Source organism: Stenella coeruleoalba, assembly GCF_951394435.1.
Source record: "Stenella coeruleoalba genome assembly, chromosome: 20".
NCBI lineage: Eukaryota > Metazoa > Chordata > Mammalia > Artiodactyla > Delphinidae > Stenella > Stenella coeruleoalba.
In genome coordinates, this window is record NC_137166.1 from 5,135,152 (window position 1) to 5,161,131 (window position 25,980).

The 25,980-nt window shown below is 46.7% G+C and overlaps 1 protein-coding gene across 4 annotated transcripts in view; it reads right to left on the minus strand.

The window, feature by feature from the left end:
* The window catches only part of CDH13 (cadherin 13), a 1,005,991-nt gene that overhangs the window by 25,951 nt on the left and 954,060 nt on the right, over positions 1-25,980 (minus strand). For all 4 annotated transcript variants that reach the window (XM_079906234.1, XM_079906233.1, XM_079906235.1 and 1 more), the window contains one exon: positions 5,135-5,277. In XM_079906234.1, coding sequence (XP_079762360.1) covers positions 5,135-5,277 — 143 coding nt within the window. The remainder of the gene's footprint in view (positions 1-5,134; positions 5,278-25,980) is intronic.

Sequence of the window (25,980 nt, forward strand, 5' to 3'; positions counted from 1 at the left end):
TTTTGGCTGTGTTGGGTCTCTGTTGTTGCATGTGGGCTTTCTCTAGTTGCGGCAACAGGGGGCTGCTCTTTGTTGCGGTGCGTAGGCTTCTCATTGCAGTGGTTTCTCTTGTTGCGGAGCATGGGTTCTAGGCGTGTGGACTTCAGTAGTTGTGGCGAATGGCCTTAGTTGCTCCGCAGCATGCGGGATCTTCCCGGACCAGTGCTTGAACCCGTGTCCCCTGCACTGGCAGGTGGATTCTTAACCACTGCAGCACCAGGGAAGTCCCTGAATTATTATAGTTTTCTAATAGGTCTGCATATGTGGTAGTGTCAGTCTTCCAACTTATTCTTCAAGATTTCCTTGGCTATTTTTAGCCCCTTGTATTTCCATATGAATTTTATAATCTGTTTCTTCCCCTTCTTCTCAAAACAAAAACCTGGGATATTGCTTGGTATTGCATTGAATCCTTTAGGTCCATTTGGAGAGAACTGACATTTTAATAGCATTGAATCTCCTAATCCATGGATATGGTATAGGTCTCTATTTACACAGGATTAAAAACTCTTAGTAGTGTTTTGTAGTTTTCAATATAGTCTTTGTGCTGTGTCCTCACGTGGTGAAGGAAGTCTCTGGGATCTCTTCTATAAGGGAATTAATCCCGTTCATGAAGGCTTCCATCCCCATGGACCTCCCAAAGGCCCTACCTCCAAATACCAGCACACTGGGGATTAGATTTCAACATGTGAATTTTGGGGGAGACACAAACATTCAGTCTACAGCATCAGCCATCCCATCCTCCAATCCCTCATACCTTCAAAATCTGGCAAATGTCTTAAAGAGAGAATGGTTGTGTGTTTAAGGTAAGTTTGCTTGCTTTGTTAGGTCTTTGTTTCAGTGAGACCCCAGGAGATATTATTCTGCCCTTTAAAAGGCATTTATCTATAACCATGTGCTTAAGAGCCCTCTGTCACACCAGCCACATGACCGTTACAAGTGTTTCTCATTTCTTTCTTTCCATCCTGGGCCCTGCCTGGGTCAGGCCTGATCCTCACCCAGAATCTAAAACAGCCCCAGAGAGAAAAAAATGGCTGGTGGCCCTACACTCTTTTTAGAATGGTTCTTTCTTCTTTCCTATTTTAGTTTTTAGTTGAGTTAGGCTTCATTGCTTCTGCAGCTCTCTGACGCCTTTACAATTAAGACTTTTGTAATGTATCCAGATTTTTCTAGTTTTTGCAGTGGGGACATTGGTCTACTACAACCTACAATAAAGTTCCCATGGCCATATATTTTATTGACATGTTTTGGCATAAATTCCTGAGTTGACTCCTTGTTTGGAGAAAATCAATTTATTTTGCTTTAGTTTCCCTCGTGTTGTATGACAATAATTCCTTATTCTTTCATTCCATCAAATACATTGAATTTCTATAAAATTAATAAACTCAAATGCTTACTTTGTATAACATTGAGCCATCAGTTAGTACTATTAACTTTGATCTAACAGCACTTACTGTTGGTTTTTCCTGGTTAACCATAATATCTAGAGATAAGTTTTCAGTGAGTGACAAAAACGAGCCTTTAAACAAAAGTTACTCTGATTTATGAGGTCTTTGAAAATTTATTCTCTTTGCGCTAAGTCTTTTGGGCCTTATTCAAGATTATCATCTCTAATGATGGTTCCATATAGTAATGCCAACTTGTTTTTTATTTATCATTCCATCTTCAGGGACATTTCTATCCTTTGGAAACATCTGTGACATCAGATTTGGATTTCCTTGTCTGATATTAGCATTAACAGAGTTAGATAAGAAATAGATTTCAAACTGCATTATTTCTTGAGGACCATTCTCGGCTGTATTCTTTCCTGTCTATAACCCCATTGGGGTGGGACTGACATTTACTGAACATTTAATATTGCTTTTGATGGAGAGTGTAGAGGGCACAGCACTTCATTTTCTCACTACAACCTCGTAAGTAGAAATTATCTTCCTCATTTTGTACAAGTATTATAGAAACTGAGCCTCAGAATCTATGATCAGCTTGCCCTGTCACTCCTGGAGAGAAGACTCCTGTTTCTGGCAAAAATTAAAGTGTACTTCATTTTTAGTTTTTTGGATGAATAACTGCATAAAATATTTTATAAGGCAATGGTAACTAAACTATTTGCTGGGTTTCAAACTTCCTTCATGGTGTTCTTAGCTGAGAATTTTCTCTACAAGTACAGATACTTTTACGTAGTAGAGAACTCTGAAATCATTACTTTAGCTGATCTATAATTGATACTTTTTGTTTGAAAAGCATTTTAAAATTCTTGGCTTTTTGTCCTCCACTGTTGATGCCCTTAGCACTCCTGTCTAGACCTATTCCTTCCACAAAACTTATCTGTTCTGATGGCGACAATCTCTTGCATTGTGACTCCCTGAATAAAACCTCCTGGCCTCTATTTCAGGCCCACGTTGCAGTGTCTCATGGGATCATCTCAACATCCACCCCATAAGTACAACATGGGAACAAGCCTTTGAAACCAGTTCCATTTCTATTAATGGACTAGATTTCTCACTAGAAATTTTCGTATTGCCATTCTCTCTTTCATATTGAGTATGGGTTGTTTTCAAAGCCTTGTTTTTTCCATCCAAATGTTTTCTAGATTCATCCTTTCTAGTTTGTTTCTGTTGCCAACAGGCATACCTTGACCCCTTCAACTCAGATACCTGCTATGTCTTACAATGTTTCCCAGCTCCAGACTCACTCCACCCAAACGACCCCCATTGCTTCTCTTACCTTGATTTCTGCACAGCTTTCTAATGCCTCCTTGCCTCATGTCGCATCATGATCTGACTGATTTTCTACACCGCCACGGGGGTTGTCTTTCTAAAGTACAGCGTTTATTCTCGAGGAGTTTGGTAACCAAATCAAACTCCTTCGCATAGCATATGGAGCGTTTCATGATCTATTTTATGATCTATTCCACATATACATGAGCGCCTGCTCTAAGTCAGGCACTGTGATAAGAGCTGGGCACTCCACACAAGACCTAGTAACCTTATCTCTGTAAATATGGAGCCTCCAGTAATGCCCACCAATGTTTACGTGTCTCACATAACCACCTTCTTTCAGGCTTCTAGTAGAATGCCTTCCCTTTTCCCAACCTATCCTTCATCACTCGGTTTAGAGATCCCCTCAACCAAGAAGCTCCCCGTGACCACCTCTGAGGCTGGATGAGGGGCTCCTCTGGGCTTAGTTCCAGTAGGACAGTTGTGACAGTGTATTGCCACCTTCTGTTTGCTGGCCTAACTTGCCAAGTAACTCGTTTAGCTCACTGAGCACAAGGACAAAGTTATTATTATTATTCATCTTTGAGTCTCCAGGACCAAGCACAGTGCCTGGTCCAGCTCTCTGTTGATGAATGTCCATGTGCTATTTCATCATGTCAGTTTCCTCCTCAAGAACTTACGGGATCCTTTGGGTGCCTGCTCTATCAGATGACTTGCCCAGATTTTGAGATGTCTTGAAGATATGACTTTCCGGTACACATCCAAATAGGTTTCTACGTATGTACTCACAGTGGATGTAACCCTTCTCTTTCCTTTTCTTACCTCCCATGCCACACTCCCTTTTAATTTTGACTCCTCTGCTCTATGCCCTCAGGCACCCCGACCTCCTGACCCTGCCATTTATCCAAATCCTGTCTTTCAAGGCCAGACTCAAAGGTTGACTTTACTGTGAAACCCGCTCTGCCTACTGGGTGCCACACTGATCACTCACTTCTTAGACACGTGCTCTCCTACTTGGTTTTGTGTAAGTACCCAGCCTCTGAGAATTCTTAGTTCACCCGTTATTGGGTAATGAAGGCACATATAAAGAACCCTATAAAAATATTCATTTTGATATAGAACTCAAAACCGAATCTTCAGCTATGAACAGCTGACTTTTAGGAATTACAGGGAGAGCAAAACTTCTTGTGTGATTGACACAGTAGACATCTTAGCTTAACATACCCAGAAACCGACTCTGACTCCCCCCATCTCAGCCAATGGCAAATCCTGTTAGCTCTGTGTCCGAAATATATAGAGGATCTCCAGAATCTGATCTCTTCTCATCCCCTACTCTATTACCGGTCCAAGCCACCATCTTTCCCAGGTTGCCCTCAGTCTCCTAAGAGGTGTCCCTACTTCTGTCCTTGTCTCCTATGTCTGATCTCAACAGAGCAGAATGATCATGGCACTCTGAACTGTACTCAGAACTTGGCTATGGTAACCCATTTCAACATAAAGTAGAAGCCAAGGGTTGTACAGAGGCCCACGTGACCCTACATGATCTGCATCCCCAACCCCTTCATGTACCACTGCCCTCTCTGCTCCAGCCCCCCGCCTCCTTGCTCTTCCCTTAGATTGCTTCAGGGGCCCCATCCCCACTTTCTTCATGTTTTTGCTCAATGTCACTTCCTCAGTGAGCCTCTCACGGCTGTCTGGTTCAAACTGTAGCATCCTTTCATTTGCTATCTTTTTCCTGTTTCATACATAAATAGTATACTTTCTTTTTTTTCTGAATAGTATGTATTCTACTCAGTTTCCTTCCGTCCTCCATGACTGTGTCAGCTGCACGAGGACAGTGATTTTTGTTTGTTCATGACTGTATCCCCAGTGTCTGGAACAGAGTCTGAGTTGTGGATACTGCATTATTAGCTTTTGAACGAACAGCAATTGTTCCGCGCTTATGAAGCTACCAGCTGAGGGGACCTGATGTCTTTCCATGGTGCATATCATAAAAGGAAAAAAGCTGAGGGAACAATTCAATTGTCAGGGTCGGTGATGTCCTCTGGGACTTCCTTTCAACTTGCATTAGGTAAAAAAAACCCTCCTTGTAGATGACAACATGACACCAAGATGAAGGACATCAATGTGGCTTCCTAGCCTTGGCGCCTACTTGAGACGGAGCACAGAGAGCTCACTGCTCTGACCCTTAACTAGACAAAGACCCAGGAATTCCAGGACTTGGGATTTTACTGACTCACGTGTGTTTACACATTTGCTTTCCCTGCCCCCCGCCCACATTTAATTCTTCCCAAGCACACCTTTAGGTATATCAGAAGAAATGTAAAAATATATTTAAAACTGAAAAGTATTCACTTATTGGCATTTAAAAAATTACTCACCACTGTCGATTGCCAGGAAGAGGGCAGTGTACACGCTGTTATGGACGAATGGGGACTCGCGGTCCAGCACAGCAGTGGTGTCAACAGTCCCGTTGATGGGGTTGATATTCAGCCAGCCTGCTGGGTCCTTGTAAACAGAATACCTGAAAGAAAAAAAAAATCCCCAAACGACGTCAGATTACATTCGAAATAGGTTCAAGAAATGTCCAAGGAGTACTGGGCACAAGCTCCCAGGGTAGCTGCCAGATAATTCTTAATACAAATCCACAAACATCATTATAGCACAGTTGTTCATTCAGAAAGTAATGACCGACCATTAATTAACTCTGGGCCTTTTCTGTTTTAAATATTTTGTACATGCACCTCCTTTATTCCTCATGACAAGCCTGGGAGGAAGGAGCTCTTATCTGCCCAGCTCTCATAGAGGCAGAGTTCATAGCCTGTCTCCTGAGTCCAAGTCCAGCTTTTTTTTTTTTTTTTTTTCTGCTTTTACATCTTGGATGTATCTGGTATGCAGACTAGGCAGGAGAAGCACTGTCATGAAGGTACAGGCAAGGCACATGGACACCTGGAGGAAGAAGTAATTATCTCTGATGGAGGGCAACCCCGGGGTCCTCACAGAGGATGCAGTATCTGAACTAAGACAGAAGGAATGGGGGGATATTGTCAGAGAATGAGAGGACAGACACGTCAGGAAAAGAGAAGAATATGAATTAACATATGGAACAGAGATATCACTAAAAATGTAAGTTCCACAAGAGCAAGGATATCTGTTCACTGTCATGACCCCAGCTCCTAGAACATTACTTAGCACATATACAACACTCAATAGATAGTTGCTGAGTGAATGTTTTTGAGAGTCCACCTGCCGATGCAGGGGACACGGGTTCGTGCCCCAGTCCGGGAAGATCCCACATGCCGCGGAGCGGCTGGGCCCGTGAGCCATGGCCGCTGAGCCTGTGCGTCCGGAGCCTGTGCTCCGCAACGGGAGAGGCCACAACAGTGAGAGGCCCGCGTACCGCAAAAAAACAAAAAAAACCAAAACAAAACAAAAATCAGGTCAGGGGGCTTCCCTGGTGGCGCAGTGGTTGAGAATCTGCCTGCTGATGCAGGGGACCCGGGTTGGAGCCCTGGTCTGGGAGGATCCCACATGCTGCGGAGCAACTAGGCTCGTGAGCCACAGCTACTGAGCCTGTGCTCCGCAACAAGAGAGGCCGCGATAGTGAGAGGCCTGCGCACCGCGATGGAGAGTGGCCCCCGCTTGCCACAACTAGAGAAAGCCCTCGTACAGAAACTAAGACGCAACACAGCAAAAATAAATAAATAAGTAAATAAATAAATAAATGAGGCAGAAGGAAATAACTGCCCTTAAAAAAATAAAATAATAAAAATAATAATCAGGTCTCCATCCTTGTCCTATTTAATCGCATTTTTGCTGGGCCCTTTGTTTCCCTCTATTAGTTGATGTATTTTGTTTGGTGCCTCTTCCAATCGGAGACCTTAGGGAGGTCTGCCCGTGCCGCAGATCTCCTTGACGCCCATCTTCCTGCGTCTCCTCAGAACCACAGCCACGGAGAGAGGAGGACGGGGTCATTCCATTTACTGAGAATTCCCAAGTGCCCAGTGCTGGGTTTCACCATGCCCACGCCCTCCAAACTAAGAGCTGCATGGAAGCCCCTGGAAGTAGGTGTGATCCTCCCCAACCCTGGAGCTTTTTACCCGAGAGGGGAAAACAGCTCAACACCTATCAACCGACCTGCCCTTCCAACCTCCTGGCCTATGAGCCCTTGTGTCAAATCAGCCCTTTGGACCGACTGGCCAGGCGCTCTATAAGTTTCTGCATTTTCAAAGGTGTCTTTTTAATAAACCTTTGGTGCAAAAATACTGGCGTGCAAGATATTTTCTGTGCTTCTGGGCCTGAAAAATGCATATGCCTTATTAAATTGGCATTTCCAGGCAATTTATCTGTAATGTGAACTTTGCTTGTTACAGGGGAAGAAAAATCGAATTAAAAACAAGACTCATTTCAGTCTGTACGTAGCTTCACAGGAGCTGCTCGCGTGCTTGCCAAGGCGCGACCTCTTCCAGGTGTCAGCGTCGAAAGACACAGGGCAGGTTGATTAGTAGATCAGAGCAGTGGGGAGGCGGGGAGGGGGGTACCTCACCACGGTCCGGGCCTGCTTCCCTCCTGGGAAGTGGGTTTACTGTCCGCAGGGCCCTGGCAGAGCAGGGAAGGAAGCTCCCAGGCCAGAGGCCCGGGCCTGGTATTGACCTGGAAGGACTTCCAAGCCAGGGGCCCAGCTCTCATGGGGGGAAATATCCCGTGTGATGGCATGGATTATAGGGAGGGTTGGTATTTTTAGACCAACATACGAGCCTAAGTGCAGCTCATTCTCAAAGCGGAGTCAGTAAGGATGGGAAAGATTATGAGAGCCTGGAAAATGAAAAGAAGAAAGGGGAAATACAGAGTGATTTTCTATTCCTACTGAAGGAAGCAAACAACCCTGTAAAACCACAGGGAAGAAAGGAAACAGCAGGCGTATAATCAGCTCCTCACTTAATTCCAGCCCAATAGACCCCCTGTGTTAGATGAAATATCTGCTTGGGTGATTCAAATCAACCATTTGATCTAAAAACAGAACTAGAAAGAACTCCCAGCAGAAGGAAATACAATGTTTTGAAATAGCTCATGTAGCTATGGCTCTGAGTACAAAGGAAAGGGCATATTTCAAATCTCCTGACGAAACATACACAAGAGACTGAGGGGCCAGTGGATTCCGGAATCCCAGCTCAGTTACACAGCACAGGCCATCACAGCGTCTGCAGAAATCTGGGGGACAGCGTTCTCTCCCGCTCCTGGGGAACCAGAGCCAAGGAAGCAGTCTTGCTAACAGGAAGGGCTTCTCAGGGACGGAGAGATGCCACAACCAGCAGACGTGGACAGGAAGAGCTGCCCAGATCCCTACTGTGACAACAAGCAATGCACAACCACACCTAAGGAGCTCACTTTCCACCCTTCAGTGGACAAAGGCACGTTTGGTGTGAGTCCATTATCTCTGCTCTGCCACAGGAAGTAGGAGGTGAGATCACTAGGGATTATCTTTTGCTTGGACCACCCCGGTGCACCTGGTTCTTGCTTCCATTCTACTTGCTACAGTCAATTCTTCAAAGAGCAGCCAACTGAAAATTGACCATTTTCAGTGTATATCTCCTATGATGTAAGTTCCTGCTCAGAATCCTCCAGTAACTTCCCTCTGGGCACAGAATAAAATCCAAACTCCTGACCATGTCTCCAAGGCTTTGCCTAACTCTCCACCTGCCTTTCATCTACCTCATTTGACTGTGTCTCTGGTACCTAGAAGAGTGCCTGGCACACACTGAGTAGCTACTCAGTTGTTGGATGAATGAATGAATGAATGAACAAGGCTTCTTCAACATGCTTTGACTGACCCAGATCCTGGGTGACCCAGAATTCTAAAGGAATTTTGTCTCGAGGTGCCCCATGGACAGACCTCTCAAAGAGGCTACTAGGCAGGGAGCAAAATGGCTGAGTTTCAGAAGGAAAGCAGGAGTCCAGCACAAACCATACTTTTTGGCACAAAGCCTGAGTTCAGGCACAGTGAGCCCTCCTCCCAGGTAGGGTGCTGGGAACCCTCCAGAAATCCAACCTTCCAGGCATCAGCCAAGGGCCAACCTGGCCAGCAGGCCTTTCTGGGGACAGCAGTTTCAGGCTCTTCTCTGCATGTTCCATGATCAGAACAAGGAGACTGATGGATCAAAAGAAATTCTACTTCTGGGCTTCCCTGGTGGCGCAGTGGTTGAGAGTCCGCCTGCCGATGCAGGGAATGCGGGTTCGTGCCCCGGTATGGGAGGATCCCGCGTGCTGCGGAGCGGCTGGGCCCGTGAGCCATGGCCGCTGGGCTTGCGCGTCCGGAGCCTGTGCTACCGCAACAGGTGGGGCCACGGCGGTGAGAGGCCCGCGTACCGCATAAAAAAAAGAAAAAAAAAAAGGCAAAAGAAATTCTACTTCTTTTTAGAAATCATTTAATTCCTGGTTCTCCTAAAACCATGTTAATGCGGGTTCGTGCCCCGGTATGGGAGGATCCCGCGTGCTGCGGAGCGGCTGGGCCCGTGAGCCATGGCCGCTGGGCTTGCGCCTCCGGAGCCTGTGCTACCGCAACAGGTGGGGCCACGGCAGTGAGAGGCCCGCGTACCGCATAAAAAAAAGAAAAAAAAAAAGGCAAAAGAAATTCTACTTCTTTTTAGAAATCATTTAATTCCTGGTTCTCCTAAAACCATGTTAATTCTAGAGACCACATATCCAAACCCTTGAGGACACCAGAAATCATGAGGGAACATGTTCTGTAGGTGAGGTGATGGCTGGCTTCCACCCTCTCATGTATACCCAATGACACGTAGATTAGGTCTTTTGTGTTTATTGCAGAAAACTCAGGCAACATAGATAAGCAAAAAGAAGAAAATTAAAAGCACCCTCATCTACCTCCAGAAATAAGCATTACTAACATTTGGTCTAGAGGCCAGACTATGTACAGATACACACATGAACACATGCATGGTTTTAAAGTGACCATGCTGTTCACTCTCTCATTTTGAATAACTATTTGCTGGGTGTCTCGTGTGCCAGGTGCCGAGTATGGTGCTGGGTGGGGCAGCAGTGGATTTCCTGTTTTGTTGGAACTTACACTCTGGCAGGCAGAGAGGATGTTAATTAGTAATTTACATTAGTTATTTAATTACACTGGTGATGACTGCGGCCAAGGCAGTTTCCCTCACATAACACATCATGTTTTTCTATTTTTCAGTATTTGCTTTCTGTTGTATCTAGAACTGGAAACACACATTCATTGATCACCGAGGAGGTGCCACACGATGTGAGTACGTTATTACGTATCATCGCCCCATCAGCCTGGAAGGTAGATACTATTACCCCATTCTACAGATGAGGAAACAAAGGCTCAGACTGGGCCAGTAGCTTTTAAGTGGCAGAGCTGTGGTTCCAATACAGATTCTCTGTCTCCTGAACGTAGTCTGCATTTTTGTTTGCCTTGAGAATAGACTGTGAGGGTTGGTAATTTTTCTATGCCATTAGCTCTCCACATCTGGCGTGTATCAGGGTTACCAGGTTGCTGAGTATGATGGGGCCTTTCTGCTTTTACCAAGTTCCCCAGGTGGTTCTGGTTTACTAAAGCTTGAGATCTACCACTCAACCCACAATGATTAAACTCAGAAAGGAAACCCTAGGACTGTGTCCTGTGGATGGGTTTTATTTAGGGGGTTAACTCAGGAACATGGCATTCGAATCTACACAAGAGTAACATTTCCTAAAAAAAAAAAATACCCAAACTCTTAAGCTGATATAATACTCTTTTAAAATCCTATTTCTGTTTATAAAATATCATACACCCTTGAGAAAGGTTTAATGTAATACAGCACATGTGTGTGAATTTAATATCTTCATCCCTAGAAAGTCTCAAATAATATTGTCTTAAACTGTTCTTTTGTTGGAAGGTTCATATTGACAACTCCTAAGTCAAATTAGAGACTAAACCATTGGGACAAACTACTCAGTTATGGTGGAGATATCACTGGTAACTGAGGTCTGAGAATCATTTGTTCTAAAAGATAGTCATTCTTAGTCACCACCTGCTCTCACTAGTGGGAGAGAAAGGGGCGGGGCCCCAGCCAGCGGGATACTGACCTTGCTCAAGATTACTGTGAATCTTCTGAGCCTGCAGAAGACACTGTCGACCCCCGACCTGCTCCTCCGTGCGTGAGCCCTGTGTGCACGGAGCCTTCCCTGTGTGCATGGAGCCCTCCCTGCCAAGCAGAGGGGAACTGACATTTCCCGGGCACCAGCTACTTGCCGGGATCATGCTTGTCATCTCCAAATACCGGCTCACCACCTGTTCCAGGCAAGGAAGGTCTGCTGCTCACGTCTCCCAGCAAAGGTCACGCCTGCTCTCTTGTTTGAGGCCATTAATCCTTTGTTATAATTTGCTGCCAGTGTCCTTACAAAGGTGCTGATAGGACCTTCTGTGACATGGCTTTGGGACCGGGCTCTTTCTAGTCTGAGCTTCATCCCCATTCTGCAAACTTATTTCTAAAGATGATTTATGAAGTCTCCCACCCTGCCTTCGAAACCTACGTGAATGAAGCAGTTATTAAAAAAGGAAGCAAAGTCCCCACAGCCCTGATTATAAATGCCTTGTAGGGTGCCCTCATTATTGGCTCAGGCCAAAATGATCACAAAGAAATACGGAGAAATCTAGCAAGACAGATTCAATGTGTAAAGTCACAAATTTAACAATGTCAGAAAATTTGGGAAAGTGGGACCCTGATACAGTAACTACGTATGTGGCTCTTTTCAGTAACAGGCTGAGACTTCAGATTTCTGAAATCCAAGAACACATTTGTCAACTCTAGACAAGAATGTCAGTTGATATCTTCAGTGTTGGTGAAAATACTAAACAGATGCTTAAAAAATGCAACTACAAATTGTTTTTCATGATTAATGATCATTATCATTACTTTTTTTTTTTTTTTTTTTTGCGGTACGTGGGCCTCTCACTGCTGTGGCCTCTCCCGTTGCGGAGCACAGGCTCCGGACGCGCAGGCTCAGCGGCCATGGCTCACGGGCCCAGCCGCTCCGCGGCACATGGGATCTTCCCGGACTGGGGCACGAACCAGTGTCCCCTGCATCGGCAGGCGGACTCTCAACCACTGCGCCACCAGGGAAGCCCCCATTATTATTAATTTTGCTATTAATGATCAGGCCTGGCTCCTCCTCTGTGCATTGTCAGGGTCAGGGTTATATTTCCCACACCTCTATATCCATGCTGGGAGGCTTTTCCCAAGCACTAGAAACTGCACTTGGAAGGGAACGGGATGACCTGGAATTCGGTACAACTTGGTAAAATGTAAGCTTTCCTCCGTGTGAGGATATTCACCCATTTGTTCACTTATTAGCTGATTCCATGAACAGTCATCTGCCTTTCACTGTGTTCCTGGGTCCAAGAAGGCAAACAAGAGCAAGCCAGCAAGGATGGCTCATCGTCTGAATATTCCATTGACCGTGTCATGAATGAACTTCTGGCCACGTCTGTCATGGTCTCTAACATCCCTTCCCGCTTAACCCTGGTCGGCACACTTACGAGTCAGCCTCTCAGAGACTAGAACCATCCAAATACATGCCAACCAGCACAGAGCACAATGTTCATCTCACAGAAGACGAGGGGTTCCAGGAAGAGGCTCAAAGCAATGCTGGACTAAGTAAACCCCAGACAATGAGGAAGCAGCAGAGAGAAACTAGTCACCAGACAGAAGAAGAGAAAGGAGATTGCGTTTATCAGGGCCTCAAAAAAGAGTGTTTTGCAGCATTTATTTGCAAATTCATGTTCTGGGTAAAGAGGCTAAAAATTTGAGTGAGAGGTACTTGCACGGCTGCTGGCAAATGTGTAAGGACAGAAAAAGTATACATTTTTTAGCAGACAGGTGCTTAATAAAAATTTAAAAGATTATAGTAGGGTTAATTGATGAGACCAAAGTAACTCAAAAACTAAACATGAGGTCCTTTAAAAAATTATCATAGAGCTCTACGTGGGCTGATAATTTTATTATGATGTGACTTAAATACTTACATATGGACGTAATTCTTGTGCAACTGTAAAACCAAAACCAATTTACAAAAACACAGAGCCAATGAAATTTAAATTAACATCATAAAAACAAGTGGTTTGCCCAGGATTAGGTGACGCCCTCTGGCAAGGGGACGAACCGCTGGCATGGCTTGGAAGGACACCTCTTCGTAAACATGCCAAGCAGAGCGTGAACTGTAGCGTGTGCTGTCATGTGGTTGTTGGAAAAACTATGTCAAAGCAAAACAATCCTTGGTTCACACATGTTCACTCCGAGAACAGCTTATGGCTGGGGTTAAAACAAACTAAGAAACAAATTGATTTTCATCATTTATTTTTCCAAAATAAGGTCTCAGTCAAATCTTTTTTTGGTTTTGAGTTGGATTTTGGTCCCCACTTTAAATCAGTTTGTCTTCGGTGGTCCTTTTCTCTCCCCATCTTCTCTAGATAAGGGCTGCTGGTGGTCCCTGCTCTTGAAGGATCGCGAACTGGAGGACTTGAGCTGGATGAAGGCTGTGGAGGCAGGACTTTGGGGGTGCTGACCCCACACTGAGACGTGCCCTAGGAAACGACTCCAGGCCCACACGCCTCCACCTAGGACCGCTGAGGACAAAAAACATCCTCAGGAAGAAAACAACTCGTGCTGAGCCTAACTCTAGAGAAGCGGCCATCTCTTCCTGGAAAATCTCAACATTTATAAATAGCGAAAACTAAAGGCACCGCTCTCGACGTCAGCCTCCACTTTGCCCTCAAACAAGCCCCTTCTGTTTTTTGTGTGTTTCTAATACGATGACGGGATTCTGCTGTCTTATCAGGCTTCTTAAAAGGAGACTTTCACTTTCCTATCCCACCAGGCCATATTTAGGCTGTGTGATGGGGTCCAGTTCTCAGTGGCCACTCATGGGCCCATCCTTAACGTCCCCAGGGCACAGGGAAGGTCCACATTCCTCAGGTCTAATTATGTAAGCGTTGCAGTCAAGGTTCACCCATAGCCCAGCCCTCACGCCCGCCCAGGGCCCTGCAGCCCCGCCCCCAGGGATCACTGTCATGCCCCCAAGGAAGCAAAGGGGGCCCTGCTGGCCCTGGGCCAGCCTCTGTCCCACAAGCCCATCTGCTGGGGTAGAGTCAGGCCAGGGTGGAAGGTGGGCCTGGGCCTAGGACCCTTGGATGGTGATTGGAGGCAGGGTTTCCAGTGTGTAAGGGTCTTCCAGAAGGCCAACACTCAAGCGAGGATGGGGACGGAGCTCCCTAGACACTCACTTTGGGAGATCTGCGGTGACCAACGTGAGACAAAACAGCCTCTCTTTCTCTGATTTCCAGGACAGAGGTTGGATTTCTTCCTCACCCTGCAGGCATGTAGCTCAGCACCTTGTGGCTTGTGAGGCCATCCCTCGTCCATGATTGCCCAACTTTACTAACACTTATTAGAAGGCTGAAAAGCAAAATAAACTAGTTTCGGCATTTCAGAGTTTGGGATGGATAAAGCCCCCAGCAGCGTGTGGCCCAGGTTGGGGGCCTCTCTGCCCAGGGCTGTACAGCTTGCAGGTCAAGTTCAGCTTCTGTCCCCTAAAGGCGATGGCGTGGTGGTGTCTGGGCCAGGTGCTGTTTCCCATGGTGGGTTGTCTTGAAGAAACGTGCTCATTGGGAGAGCAAACCAGGATGTCAGAAGACCAGCACAGGAAAGTTAGTCAAACCCCCTGCATTCGTTCTCAGAGTTTATTTTTATTGGGTGATTAACTGACAGGCCATGGCCGTTGCTCAACCCCTGAGCCTTTGAGCTCAGCTCAGACCAAGCTGGGCAGAGGTATCGGCGTTTTCGAGAAGTCGATGAGTGAGGCTGCCACAAAGACCACAGTGGGACAGATGGATGGCTGAGCCCGACTTTATGCCTTGAAGGTCGGTGAGCACGGCCTGGCCAGCTGCCACGGAGGAGGTACTCATGGGCGGGTGCTTAGCTTAGCGGACAGACCTCCTCCCTCCACTGCAGTCCAGGTGGTGAGCCATTGCAGACACTGCTTCTTACGGAGGCTGGGCTGTGGGGAAAGCCACATGGTTCTTGCTTCATACGAGAGACCTCGCCTGGAGCACGTTTCCACTGACCCATGGCCCATGGTCTAGCTGAGTTATCCCCCAAGCAGGTGATTCCGCTGGCTCCCCTGTGGGAAGGAGCTGGCAGGCATCTCCCACCACAGAGCCCTGGGCCACACATGCCCAGCCCTGGGCACTGATGTCCTACATTCACTCCATGCATATTTTTGGAAGACATGTTAGGAGCCCAGAGCTCTGCTAGGGATGGGCGAGGCTGCAATGAACAAGGCGGGAAGCTCCCCACCCCCTGATGCAGACCTTTGCTGAGGGCATTCATCGCCGGACACTGCCCTTTGCACACGAGGTGGTGACTGCACGTGATTGGGAGCGGCTGTCTCCCTCTCTTCCCAAGCCCAGTGACTTGTCACACGTCTGGTCCGTCGCAGGTCTTAGTCAAGGACGGGTGAGCGCATGGGCAAAATGCCAGTGTGTGAAAAGCAAACGGGAGGACAAGCTACGGAATTCCGAGGAGTCAACGTCCCAGGATTTGCAGGGTGTGTGAGGACGGCCGTGTGCCTGGTCCACGCGGTATGCGGTGGGTAAGTGGCCCTGGTGCGGTCAGGTGTGCGGAGCCACAGAGCTTCTGACAAGGGCGACAATGCATCCTGGGCCTCTGAGCCTCCCGCTGCCCGAGGACGCCAGCTGTTTCCTCATTCTTGCCTCCCCACCATCCACGATTCCTGCTCCCCAGACCTAAGGCCCCCAGCCCTCCACCCTCCCAGCCTGCTTTTCAGCTGCTGGTTTCTGCCGGGAATTCTGTCCCCAGCTCTCTGCTTGGCTGGCTCAGTATCATTCTTCAGACCTCAGTCCAAATGTCACCTCCTTCCTACCCAGCCCATCTAAGGGGCCTCTCCCATCGACTCCCCATCCCATCAGGCTGTTTGCTTTCCCACTGGCATGTGCTGTGCCCTGCAGTCAGCCTGGTAATGTGGCTATGTATTGATTTACTTGTTCACTGCCCGTCTCCCCACTGGAATGTAAGTTCTACAAGAGGACAAAGGCTTGTTCACAGCTGTCCTCAGGGCCTAGTTAGGGCCCAGCTCGTGGTGCAAGTTTAGCAAGCGTTTGCTGAATAAATAAATAAGCCAGTATGGTTGCATGGAGGCAGAATATAAGAAGAGAAGTCAGCCCGTCCAAAACATTTACTTTGAGCCTTGTTGTTTTATATCAAAAGTAGTATTTACAATGGACATTCCTCAACGGTCCACGGCAGCATTTAAAATCTCCCAGGACCCTCTGGGATGGTCCACATGAGAGACTTTTACTCATTTTACATGTTTCCTGTCTGAACTCTAGAAAAGGAAAACTGATGCTTTCTGGATGAATCAAACTCTTCTAAACTGACTTCCCAGAAGACTCAAAAAGAACCTAGGTAATTCTTTGCACTTTGCTTGGTTGTTTAAAAAGAACATCGCATATGCTTTTTGTGTCTTGAAGTTTTCATCTAATTGTGATTAAAAGAACATCTCAGTTTAGCCAAGAAGGAAGAGTTGTCTCCAACGACTCCAATTCCTAAAACAACACTCCTAGAAGGAAACAGGTGAAAATCCCTTAAAACTCTATATATTCTTTGATCTAGAAATTCCTTTGCTAATATTTTGGCCTAAAGAAATAGTAACGGAGCAACTTCTAAAATTTGGGAATGCTGGGTTAATAAAATCAAAGCTTCCCTTCCTTTGCAGGACTTCTCAGAGCCTTGAAAATGTAGATTCACACTGTGAATATCCGAGAAAGAGCCTCAGAACACAGCATTACTCAAACTTATTTGGCAGAGTTATTTAGCTACAAGAATGTTTCTTCCATCACTGTTCATTATAGAAAAATTAAAGAAATACCAGGTAACTGTCTATCAAAAGTGATTAGTTACCCAGATAATGAAACACCATGCAGATATTAAAAGGCATGATAGGGCTTCCTTGGTGGCACAGTGGTTAAGAATCTGCCTGCCAATGCAGGAGACACAGGTTAGAGCCCTGGTCCGGGAAGATCCCACATGCCACGGAGCAACTAGCCCGTGAGCCACAACTACTGAGCCTGCGTGCTACAACTACTGAAGCCTGTGTGCCTAGAGCCCATGCTCCACAACAAGAGAAGCCACTGCAATGAGAAGCCTGCGCACCGCAACGAAGAGTAGTTTCTACTCGCCGCCAACTAGAGACAGCCCGTGCACAGCAGCAAAGACCCAACACAGTCAAAAATAAATTAATAAAATTAAAAACAAAAAGGCATGATAGGACTTCCCTGGTGGTGCAGTGATTAAGAATCTGGCTGCCAATGCAGGGAACATGGGTTCGAGCCCTGGTCTGGGAAGATCCACATGCCACAGAGTAACTAAGCCCATGCACCACAGCTACTGAACCTGTGCTCTAGAGCCCGCGAGCCACGACTACTGAGCCCACGTGCCACAACTACTGAAGCCTGCACGACTAGAGCCCGTGCTCCACAACGAGAAGCCACTGCAATGAGAAGCAGCCCTAGCAAACTGATACAATACTATATAAATATTAGGTTGAATCATAAAGTTGCCATTTTATTGGTCAAAACCCATCAAATATCAGCGGTTCCATATGGCCCAATCTAATCACAAGTGTACATACAATAAAAATGACATGTCATAATTGTGTGTTTTCTGCTACTGGACAAGAGTTCTTTGAGGTCCAGGAGACACGTCTTATTTATCTTTGCTTTCTCTTCTCCCCAGGCATCCACTGGCATTTGGTAAACATTGGTGACTGATGAGTAAATTACCAAGATGAGCATTTTGAATTCCCGTTCCAATAGAAGGCTTAATACGGCTCATATCAAGGCTAGTTCTCTCATTAAAAAGAATTACCGTGCACTTCTCGGCAGGAGCTACTGAACTGTTTGCCAAGACCTTTTCTTCTCACTTCATAGGAATACAAATTAAATGTGTCTTTACAACACACACACACACACACACACACATACTCACACACAGCCCAGTGTCATCCAACCCTTCTTGAGTCACACCACTCACACACACAGGCTTGTGGCATCAGACGGCAAGAGCGGGCATCTTCTCCCCAGGCTCCTGGGTGGGCACCAAGGACTTGAAGCCCAAGGTCAAGGATGGGCTGGGAGGCAGAGAGTGAGTGGTATGTGGTCCCAGCACCCCCCGGTGTCCTGATCCCTCTCTTCACGCACCATTTCCACTCCTGCCTGTCCAGACCACAGCCCAGGGCATCTGAGTGTATGATGCTGGGCTCTTACTCCTGGGAGGAGCTGGGGCTCTGGGTATGGTCACATTTCTAAAAGCTTCTGCTATGCAAGAGAAAAAGAAAAGTGCCTTCCCTTCAAATGCATGAGTCAAAATTGACACAAAATAAACTAAACCCTTGAATCGCAAAAAAATGGCCAAATTAGCAGATGCAGGGAAAGGCTGCCATCTCCTGAAACCACGTGGTTTACTCTCTGGCTCTCCCATTGTGGACCTTTGAGCCAGGCTGTCGGCTGGTCCCTTCAAGAGATCTGTCATTCCCAAACCTGGCCAGTCCTTGGGCCTCATGTCCCTAACACATGGTCTCCTGGAAAGCTATTCCAAGCCTTCTTCAACCTTTGAATGTAATTTTGTCTTTCAGGGCCTCTACTGTCAATTTACTAACATTCTTGGCTTTTAAATCTCCTACATTGACATTTTATTGTGCAAAACTGAATATATTTCCTTCTCAAGATGGCAAGGTTGGAAGTTGCCTCCTTGAGCGCCCGCCACTAAGATGGTGGTCCATGGGGGAGATGGGTAGGTTTGCGATATGCAAGTAGAAGAAAATGGTAGCATCTAGGTGATGGGTGAATGAGTGCTCGCTGTAAAACTCTTCCGACATTTTGCGCGTTTGAAACTTTTTTAAAGTTGAGGGAAAAAAAAGGATGAATGTGTCTTTTTTGGGGACAGTAAGCACCTTCTGTTCCCACATTCATGTCTTTCTACAAAGAGACCATGAACCTTCAGGAGGTCACACACTGTACGACTGCATTCATCTGAAATCTCCAGGTTAGGCAAACCCATAGAGATGAAAAATAGCTTAGCAGTAGATTAGTAGAAAGATTAGCGGTTGTCTATAGCAGAGGAGAGGCAGAATGGAGGTGATGGCTAAAGAGAATAGATTTTTTTCTGGGGTAATGAAAATGTTCTAAAATTGATAGTTGTGATGGTTGCGCAACTCTGTGAATACACTAAAAACCAATGAAACGTATATTTTAAGTGGATAGATTGTGGGGTATGGGAATTATGTCTCAATAAAGCTTTTATTTATTTATTTATTTTTGGCGGCGTTGGGTCTTCGTTGCTGCACGCACACTTTCTCTACTTGCGGCGAGCGGGGGCTACCCTTTGTTGCGGTGCGCGGGCTTCTCATTGCGGTGGCTTCTCTTGTTGTGGGGCAAGGGCTCTAGGCACATGGGCTTCAGTAGTTGTGACACATGGGCTCAGCAGTTGTGGCTAGCGGGCTCTAGAGCGCAGGCTCAGTAGTTGTGGTGTACAGGCTTAGTTGCTCCGCCGCATGTGGGATCTTCCTGGACCAGGGATCGAACCCGTGTCTCCTGCACTGGCAGGCAGATTCTTAACCACTGCATCACCAGCGAAGTCCCAAAGCTGTTAGATATAAGAAAAATACCTTCAAGGAAGTGAGCTCTCCATGGTTTCCAAGGTGATTAAAGCACAGCAAAACAAGACAAAAACCAAACACCCTTCGCGGGATGCTCTTCAGCATACTCTACTAATGAATTGCAGAAAGCCAAAAAATGACAGGGGTATTTTGATTTTCTTTCATTTTTGCCTGCTTGACATATGCTCGGTCAAACGAAGAACTCTCTGAGTCTCATCTACGGGATCTTTATTCTTCCTTGTAATGACTGCAGCAGAATGGGCCACGGTCACTAGTTGCCTGGTGAATGACTGACTGACAAATGAATGAGGGAGCAAGCACCCTGCTCTCACCTTGGCCGTTCCTATCAATTCACGTCACTGTCTTTGAATGGATATTTCACTTATCCTTAATCATGTAGGTTACAGCTGTTTCTTCATGGTATCAAGGATTCTTGCTTCTCCCAAACCCAAGCAGGAGTCCTCGTCTTGTCACCAATTTGGCCTGATGACATTACTGCCACACTTGAGCCTTGGTTTCCCATCTATAGGACAAAGGGCAGGTTCACCGATGGTCTGTAAGGTTTTTTCTAATGCTAGTAAATTATGACAGTCTTTACCCAAACAATAGTTATTCATGGCTGAGTAAAAAGTTATAAAATTATTCCTGGTGGGTAGCTTCAAACTGAAGGCCTGGGAGTTTCTTCTACATGATGAGTGACGTTTTACAATATAGTGTAAATGCAGAGAGTGGAAAGTCAGTCATTAAAGGTGAGAAAAATAAACAGCTGGCAAAGAAAGCCTGTATAAATTGCTCACTCTGACTTCAGGGGGATAATTTTTTTAAAGTAAGACCACGAGAAGTAGATTTATGTCCCCAGATCCAATGCAAATGCAGGATCTGTACAATAACCATTTATCAGGTCCCGTGGAGCTGATTTATGGCCCAGCGGCCCTACTTTGTATGCTGATGGGCTCAGAAAATTAACTGACAACACAGAAAAATATATCCTCCGACTCACTGCAGATGATGGGTTATAAATGAGCACAACCTGATTTTCTGCTCTGGAAAAGCAGTGTTTTGAAACTCTCATTAGAAGTTAGTCGTTAAAGCTGCGCCCAAACTTGACTGTTTGGCCCGTTGCTTTGTTGCTGGTTTAGTCATTTAATTTCCTGACAGCGTTGGGCAGGGAAACTACTGCCTTTGCTTTGGAACATTCTAGGTCGACTTCTTTGTCTGGATTTAACACCAAGTCAGCCAGACTGTGCCCAGGACACATTACACTGCTGGCCCCTGCAGAGGTTTCGTGCCCATGTACGACAAGCTGGGTGGCACAGAACCGGTATCCAGCGCGTGGGATGATGGGAAAGCCACCCAGGTACCCTTAGCCCCCACCTGCTCTGCGGCAGACACTGCGCTGGCCTGGAGCAAGTGGACGCAGAGGGATGACTGGGCTTCTGACCCTCCTCCCCCGGTATTAGCCGAGAGACGGAAGCAGTGTTTACCGGACTGGGTGCCCTATGGTTCTGGCCCCAGCATCACCTGCGGAATTAAAGACACAGATGCCCAGGTCCTGACACTGGACTTCTTGATCTGGTAGGTCCGAGGGAGGGCTTAAGCCTCTGTGATTTTAACACCTCCATAGGTTTTTGATGCTGGTCCAGGGCTGGGCATTTGGGATTCGCTGGGGCCTGGGGCTCTGCCATTCCTTTAAGCAGCTGGAGGGCTGAGGTATAGAGTCCGGTACATTTGATCTAACAAGCAGGTCAGGAGCCTTCTCCCCGGCTGGGGGATGGCCACGAAGCTTCGTTTTCACCCTCCATGTCCAGTGAATCACCAAATCATTTTCATTCTACTTTCTTCATGCTTCTCAGATCGGTTGCATGTCTTTGAATTCTCTTCCTTGTTGCTCTGGTCCTGGTTGCCATCATCTCTTAAGCGGCCTCGTGGCCTCTCCTCTCTTCCCCTAACACCTGTTTTGTGCCTGAATGAGCTTTTTCTAAAATTCAGATCTGATCATAACATCCTTCTGAGTTCAGTCCTTCAGGTGTCCCGACTGCCTACAGATCAAGGCTTAAATCCCACAGTGGGCCCCACAAGACCCTTCACTGTCGTGCTCGCTTGTTCAGTGAGCAGCTCAAGCCTCTGTGCCTTTGCCTACGTTTCCTGGGCCCGCACACCCTTTCCCTGGTCTGCCTTCACGTCTCAGCTTGGCTATCTCTTCCTTCCTTGACTCGTACAGGCAGACACAGATGTGCCTTCCTCTCTGCCCTTGTCATACTGTCCTGTTTTGCCCCTGAATGTCATTTTCATCACAGCTTTTATAAATATAAAGTGTTTGTTTATACAGTTACCCTTTCTTCTAGACTAGGTGAGCCTGGAGAGCAGAGGCCAGGTATGTTTTGATGTCTATATATCCTCAGGACCTGTGAATCCTGGGGATGGATGATCCTGGAACTGGTAGGAAGGCTGGGGAGACGCACAGGGGTTCCCCCAAAGGCCATACCAGGGGAGCTAATCCTAGCCAGGTCTCCTCTTGGGGTTGCCCTGGTTCCAACACAGCTCTTGTTCAACCAGCAGCCCGTATCTCTGCTGGCCTCTCTGCATCAATAATATTATTCCTTTGGGGAGGCCGCTACTGCTCAGGTTGGCGGGGAAGGGTGAGGTAAGTGTAGAGGTCTCCAGGAGAGCTTCCCGGGACCCCTTCAGGAGGACTTAGGAGAGGGGCTCCAACGTAATTTCAGGAGGCCTGAACTGGGAAGAAATCTCCCATGGCCAATTTGAGCTTGTTCAAGTTCACCCACCCATGTATTCATACATCTACCCATGTATCCATCCATATATACATTCACACACCCATCCACCCACGTATCCATCCATTTATCCATTCACATATCCATCTCTGCATCCGTGCATCCATCCATGTATCTATCCATTCATGTATCCATCCATCCATTATTTCAGTATTCATCAGATGGCTACCGTGTGTTAGGAACTCTTACGTATTACTACATCTATGACAGAACTATTATGCTCTAGAAGGAGCAAGATTATTAACAATATGTAAACAGACAATATAATAATTTCATAGAGTGACATGTGCTCTGGAAGCCATCACATTGGGCAATGGTACAGGAGCACCTAGTAACAGGTGGGCAGAGTTAGGGAGGGCTTATTTAGAAAGCAGTGACCAAGGAGCACCTCTCAGAGGAGATGACAGATGAGACTTAAATGAAAAGGAGATAGTCAAGTAGAGATATAATGGGCAGAACATTCCAGGCAGAGGAATCCATGGTGAGCTGATGAATCAGGGAGGAGCCTCCAATTGGGAAGCAGTTTGGGGATAGTGGCTAGAACAGAGGCCAGGAGATTGACCCGAGTTCAAATCCCCACTCAGTCATTAATACCTGTGGGTCACCAGGAGTGGTACCAAACTTTCTGAGTTTTTTCTCTCCCGTATGTAAAATGCAGACACTAAAACCTTACACAAGGTGGTTGTGAAGATTACACCACATGTGGAGCATGGTCCTTGGCATGGGGTAGCTTCTCAAACTCACATATTTCAAAATCCTTTTGCCATGTGAAAGTCACCATACTTACTGCATCAGAATCCTGAGACAGGGGAAAAGATTGCTCACCTAGGTTCTGGTAACCAGTTTCAGACTGACACTTCTATCTGACTTCGGTTTCCTTCCATATTTAAAAAATACTCTATGTACTCCCTTTATTATTCACGTCACTCAGCTCTAGTTACTGTGAAACTAGAAGGTCACAGCTTGGCTCCAGGCTCAAAAACATGGCACCTGTCAGGCTCATGATTTAAGAACCTGGCCTTCCTCAGTGGAACCACAGCGTAGTAAAATCCAGTCAACGATTCAATCCGTTGCTGCTGAGTAAAAGCTGGGAGAATCTTAAGCTGCTATATTAACACTAAACCTTTTATTAGTAAATGTTTTTAGTAAGATGACATTGAACCCCCTACTTCCCTCTTCCAGTCTCCAAACAGCTCAGCTTTGGAAGGAGGGCCAGAGACTCCGAATAGGAACCAGTGACGGTGCTGGACGAAAACAAATCCCAAACCCCCAAAGGGAACCAAGATAAAAACAAAGCACCTTACAAGGGTGTGGGCCAACAGGACACACAAACCCAGTCTGCTCAGGCCTGCTATTTTAGGCTTCCCTCTTTTGATTACATTCACATCTGGCTCTTATTTTCCTTTTAGATTGCCAGAGGTGCACTGGTCAAGGTTCAGCATCTGGTTTTCTGAAGGAAAAAGAAAGCCCAGATTAGTAGCATTTGCCCATTTCCGTGGTGTAAATACTTCCACCGTGACTGACTTCAAGTCTCTCGTGATACCATGGAGTGCGGAATTGGACAGAGATGGTAACAACTGGCTTGTGAGCTGCTCTGAACTGGCTCTGGGCCAAGACTGCCACGTCATCACCCTAACGTCATGACCACCTACTCTGGTTGGGTACACCGTCAGGCATGCACACATGACACCTCATGTAATCGTAACCATCACTGTTTGCGGCAGGGATTGTTATTACCGGTTCAAGGATAAGGGGACTGAGCTCAGAGGGACTGTGTGGCCCACACAGGCTCATACCATGAGAAGGTGGCACTCTGCCCCCACCCCCATTTCAAGCCCTCCTGTTTCTTCCCTGGATTAGTACCTTGCTTCCCAACAGGCTTCATGACTGCAGTGTCCCTGGGGTCCTCCCTCAGTGCTCTTTTGTGTATATAACCATCTATCCCAGTTCAGAACTGAGTCCAGTTTACTTAGCTTGCCCTAGAATGCAGCCTATACTTCCTCATACAATCCCTTTACTCTGGCAAAATGGATTTCCCCACTGTCCCCAGATGTGCCTAAAATCACTGACTGCCGTCTCCCATCAGCTTTTCCCTACTCTGCTTATCCAGGATGGTCCCATGCAAATCCTGGCCCCTCCTACCAGCTCTCCTGGACCACCTTAGTCCCTGGGGCTCTCTTCTTCTCTTGAGTGTCTACAGCGTTTATGCCTGGACTACTCACTTGGGCCTCAGCACCAGTGGCTTTTTTTTTTTAAATAAATTAATTTATTTAATTTATTTATTTTTGGCTGCGTTTGGGTCTTCACTGCTGCACATGGGCTCTCTCTAGTTGCGGCAAGCGGGGGCTACTCTTCGTTGCGGTGCGTGGGCTTCTCATTGTGATTGTGGTGGCTTCTCTTGTTGTGGGGCATGGGCTCTTGGCGCATGGGCTTCAGTAGTTGTGGCACGCGGGTCAGTCGTTGTGGCTCGTGGGCTCGAGAGCACAGGCTCAGTAGTTGTGGCGCACGAGCTTAGTTGCTCCGCGGCATGTGGGATCTTCCCAGACCAGGGCTCGAATCTGTGTCCCCTGCATTGGCAGGTGGATTCTTAACCACGGTGCCACCAGGGAAGAATGCATCAGTGGCTTTTGTAAAAACTCTGCTGTTTGATTTCTTACTGCTTCTAGGAGACCACAAGGTACTGGAAGGTAGAGACAGTGTGGTCTGCATAATTATAAAAGAGCCACAGACTCTTGCCCAGACAGGTGTTTAAGAACAGTGCCCAGAGCAGAATGTACGTGACTTGTCCACTGTAGAGCAATTGTAAGGAAGGATTCCGCTATACTGGGGTCTCAGACCCCACAGCAGCCTTACGAGAACAAACTCAATCTATTAAAATATATTTTAAAACAGAAAATCTCATTCTCTCCTCCCTTTAAACTATATTTACTTGTTACAAAGAGCAAGAAAAGGCAACGTCTCTATGGCTGAGTGTGCAAAAGACTCGAGTTCTTCTGTGCTCTGGGCATGGGATACAAGATATAACTCAATTCTCTGATCCACAGAGTTTTGGAGGATAGATGGGGCTGTCAACCCTAAATGAAGCTGGTCTGGATGGCTGCGGGCTGTGACCTTCAGGTGACTCTGGCCGAGCCTTCAAGGAGCGTGGTCACCCAACCCTAGCAGCGGTTGGCTGTGCCTGCATTTCTGGCTGCATCTAACAACCACTCCAGCCAGAAAAAGAGCGTGAGATTCTGAAACTATGGAAACATGGTAGTACTGATGATGCTGTAGGTGCAGACGTGCAAACTCCCAGGTTTGGGGAGTCTCATGCCTCGATGCCGAGACGCCCCACCCCTAGGAACACCCTGCTGGAGCCCTATCCATTTTGGACACAGTTATGAGCCACTGCATGGAGGGTGTGTCAGGGAAAACATTCTTCAAGGATCCTGCTCCATAAGAGAGGTCCCGCGGGACTTATCTTCCGGAACGGACCACTCCGGGGTTTGGTTTGCATGGAGTCCACATGTGGCTCTTGTGAGCCAGGTCAGGGTGAAGTCAGTGAGGACAAAGGCTTGACACATTCTGGAATCAAAATTACTGTCATCTGTGCCTGATCAGTGCAATGCCACATGACCATTTGCCTCTCACTGTTAATTTGCCTTAAAAAGAGGCAGAGACCAGAAGAGAGGATGAGTTAGTTTTAAGAG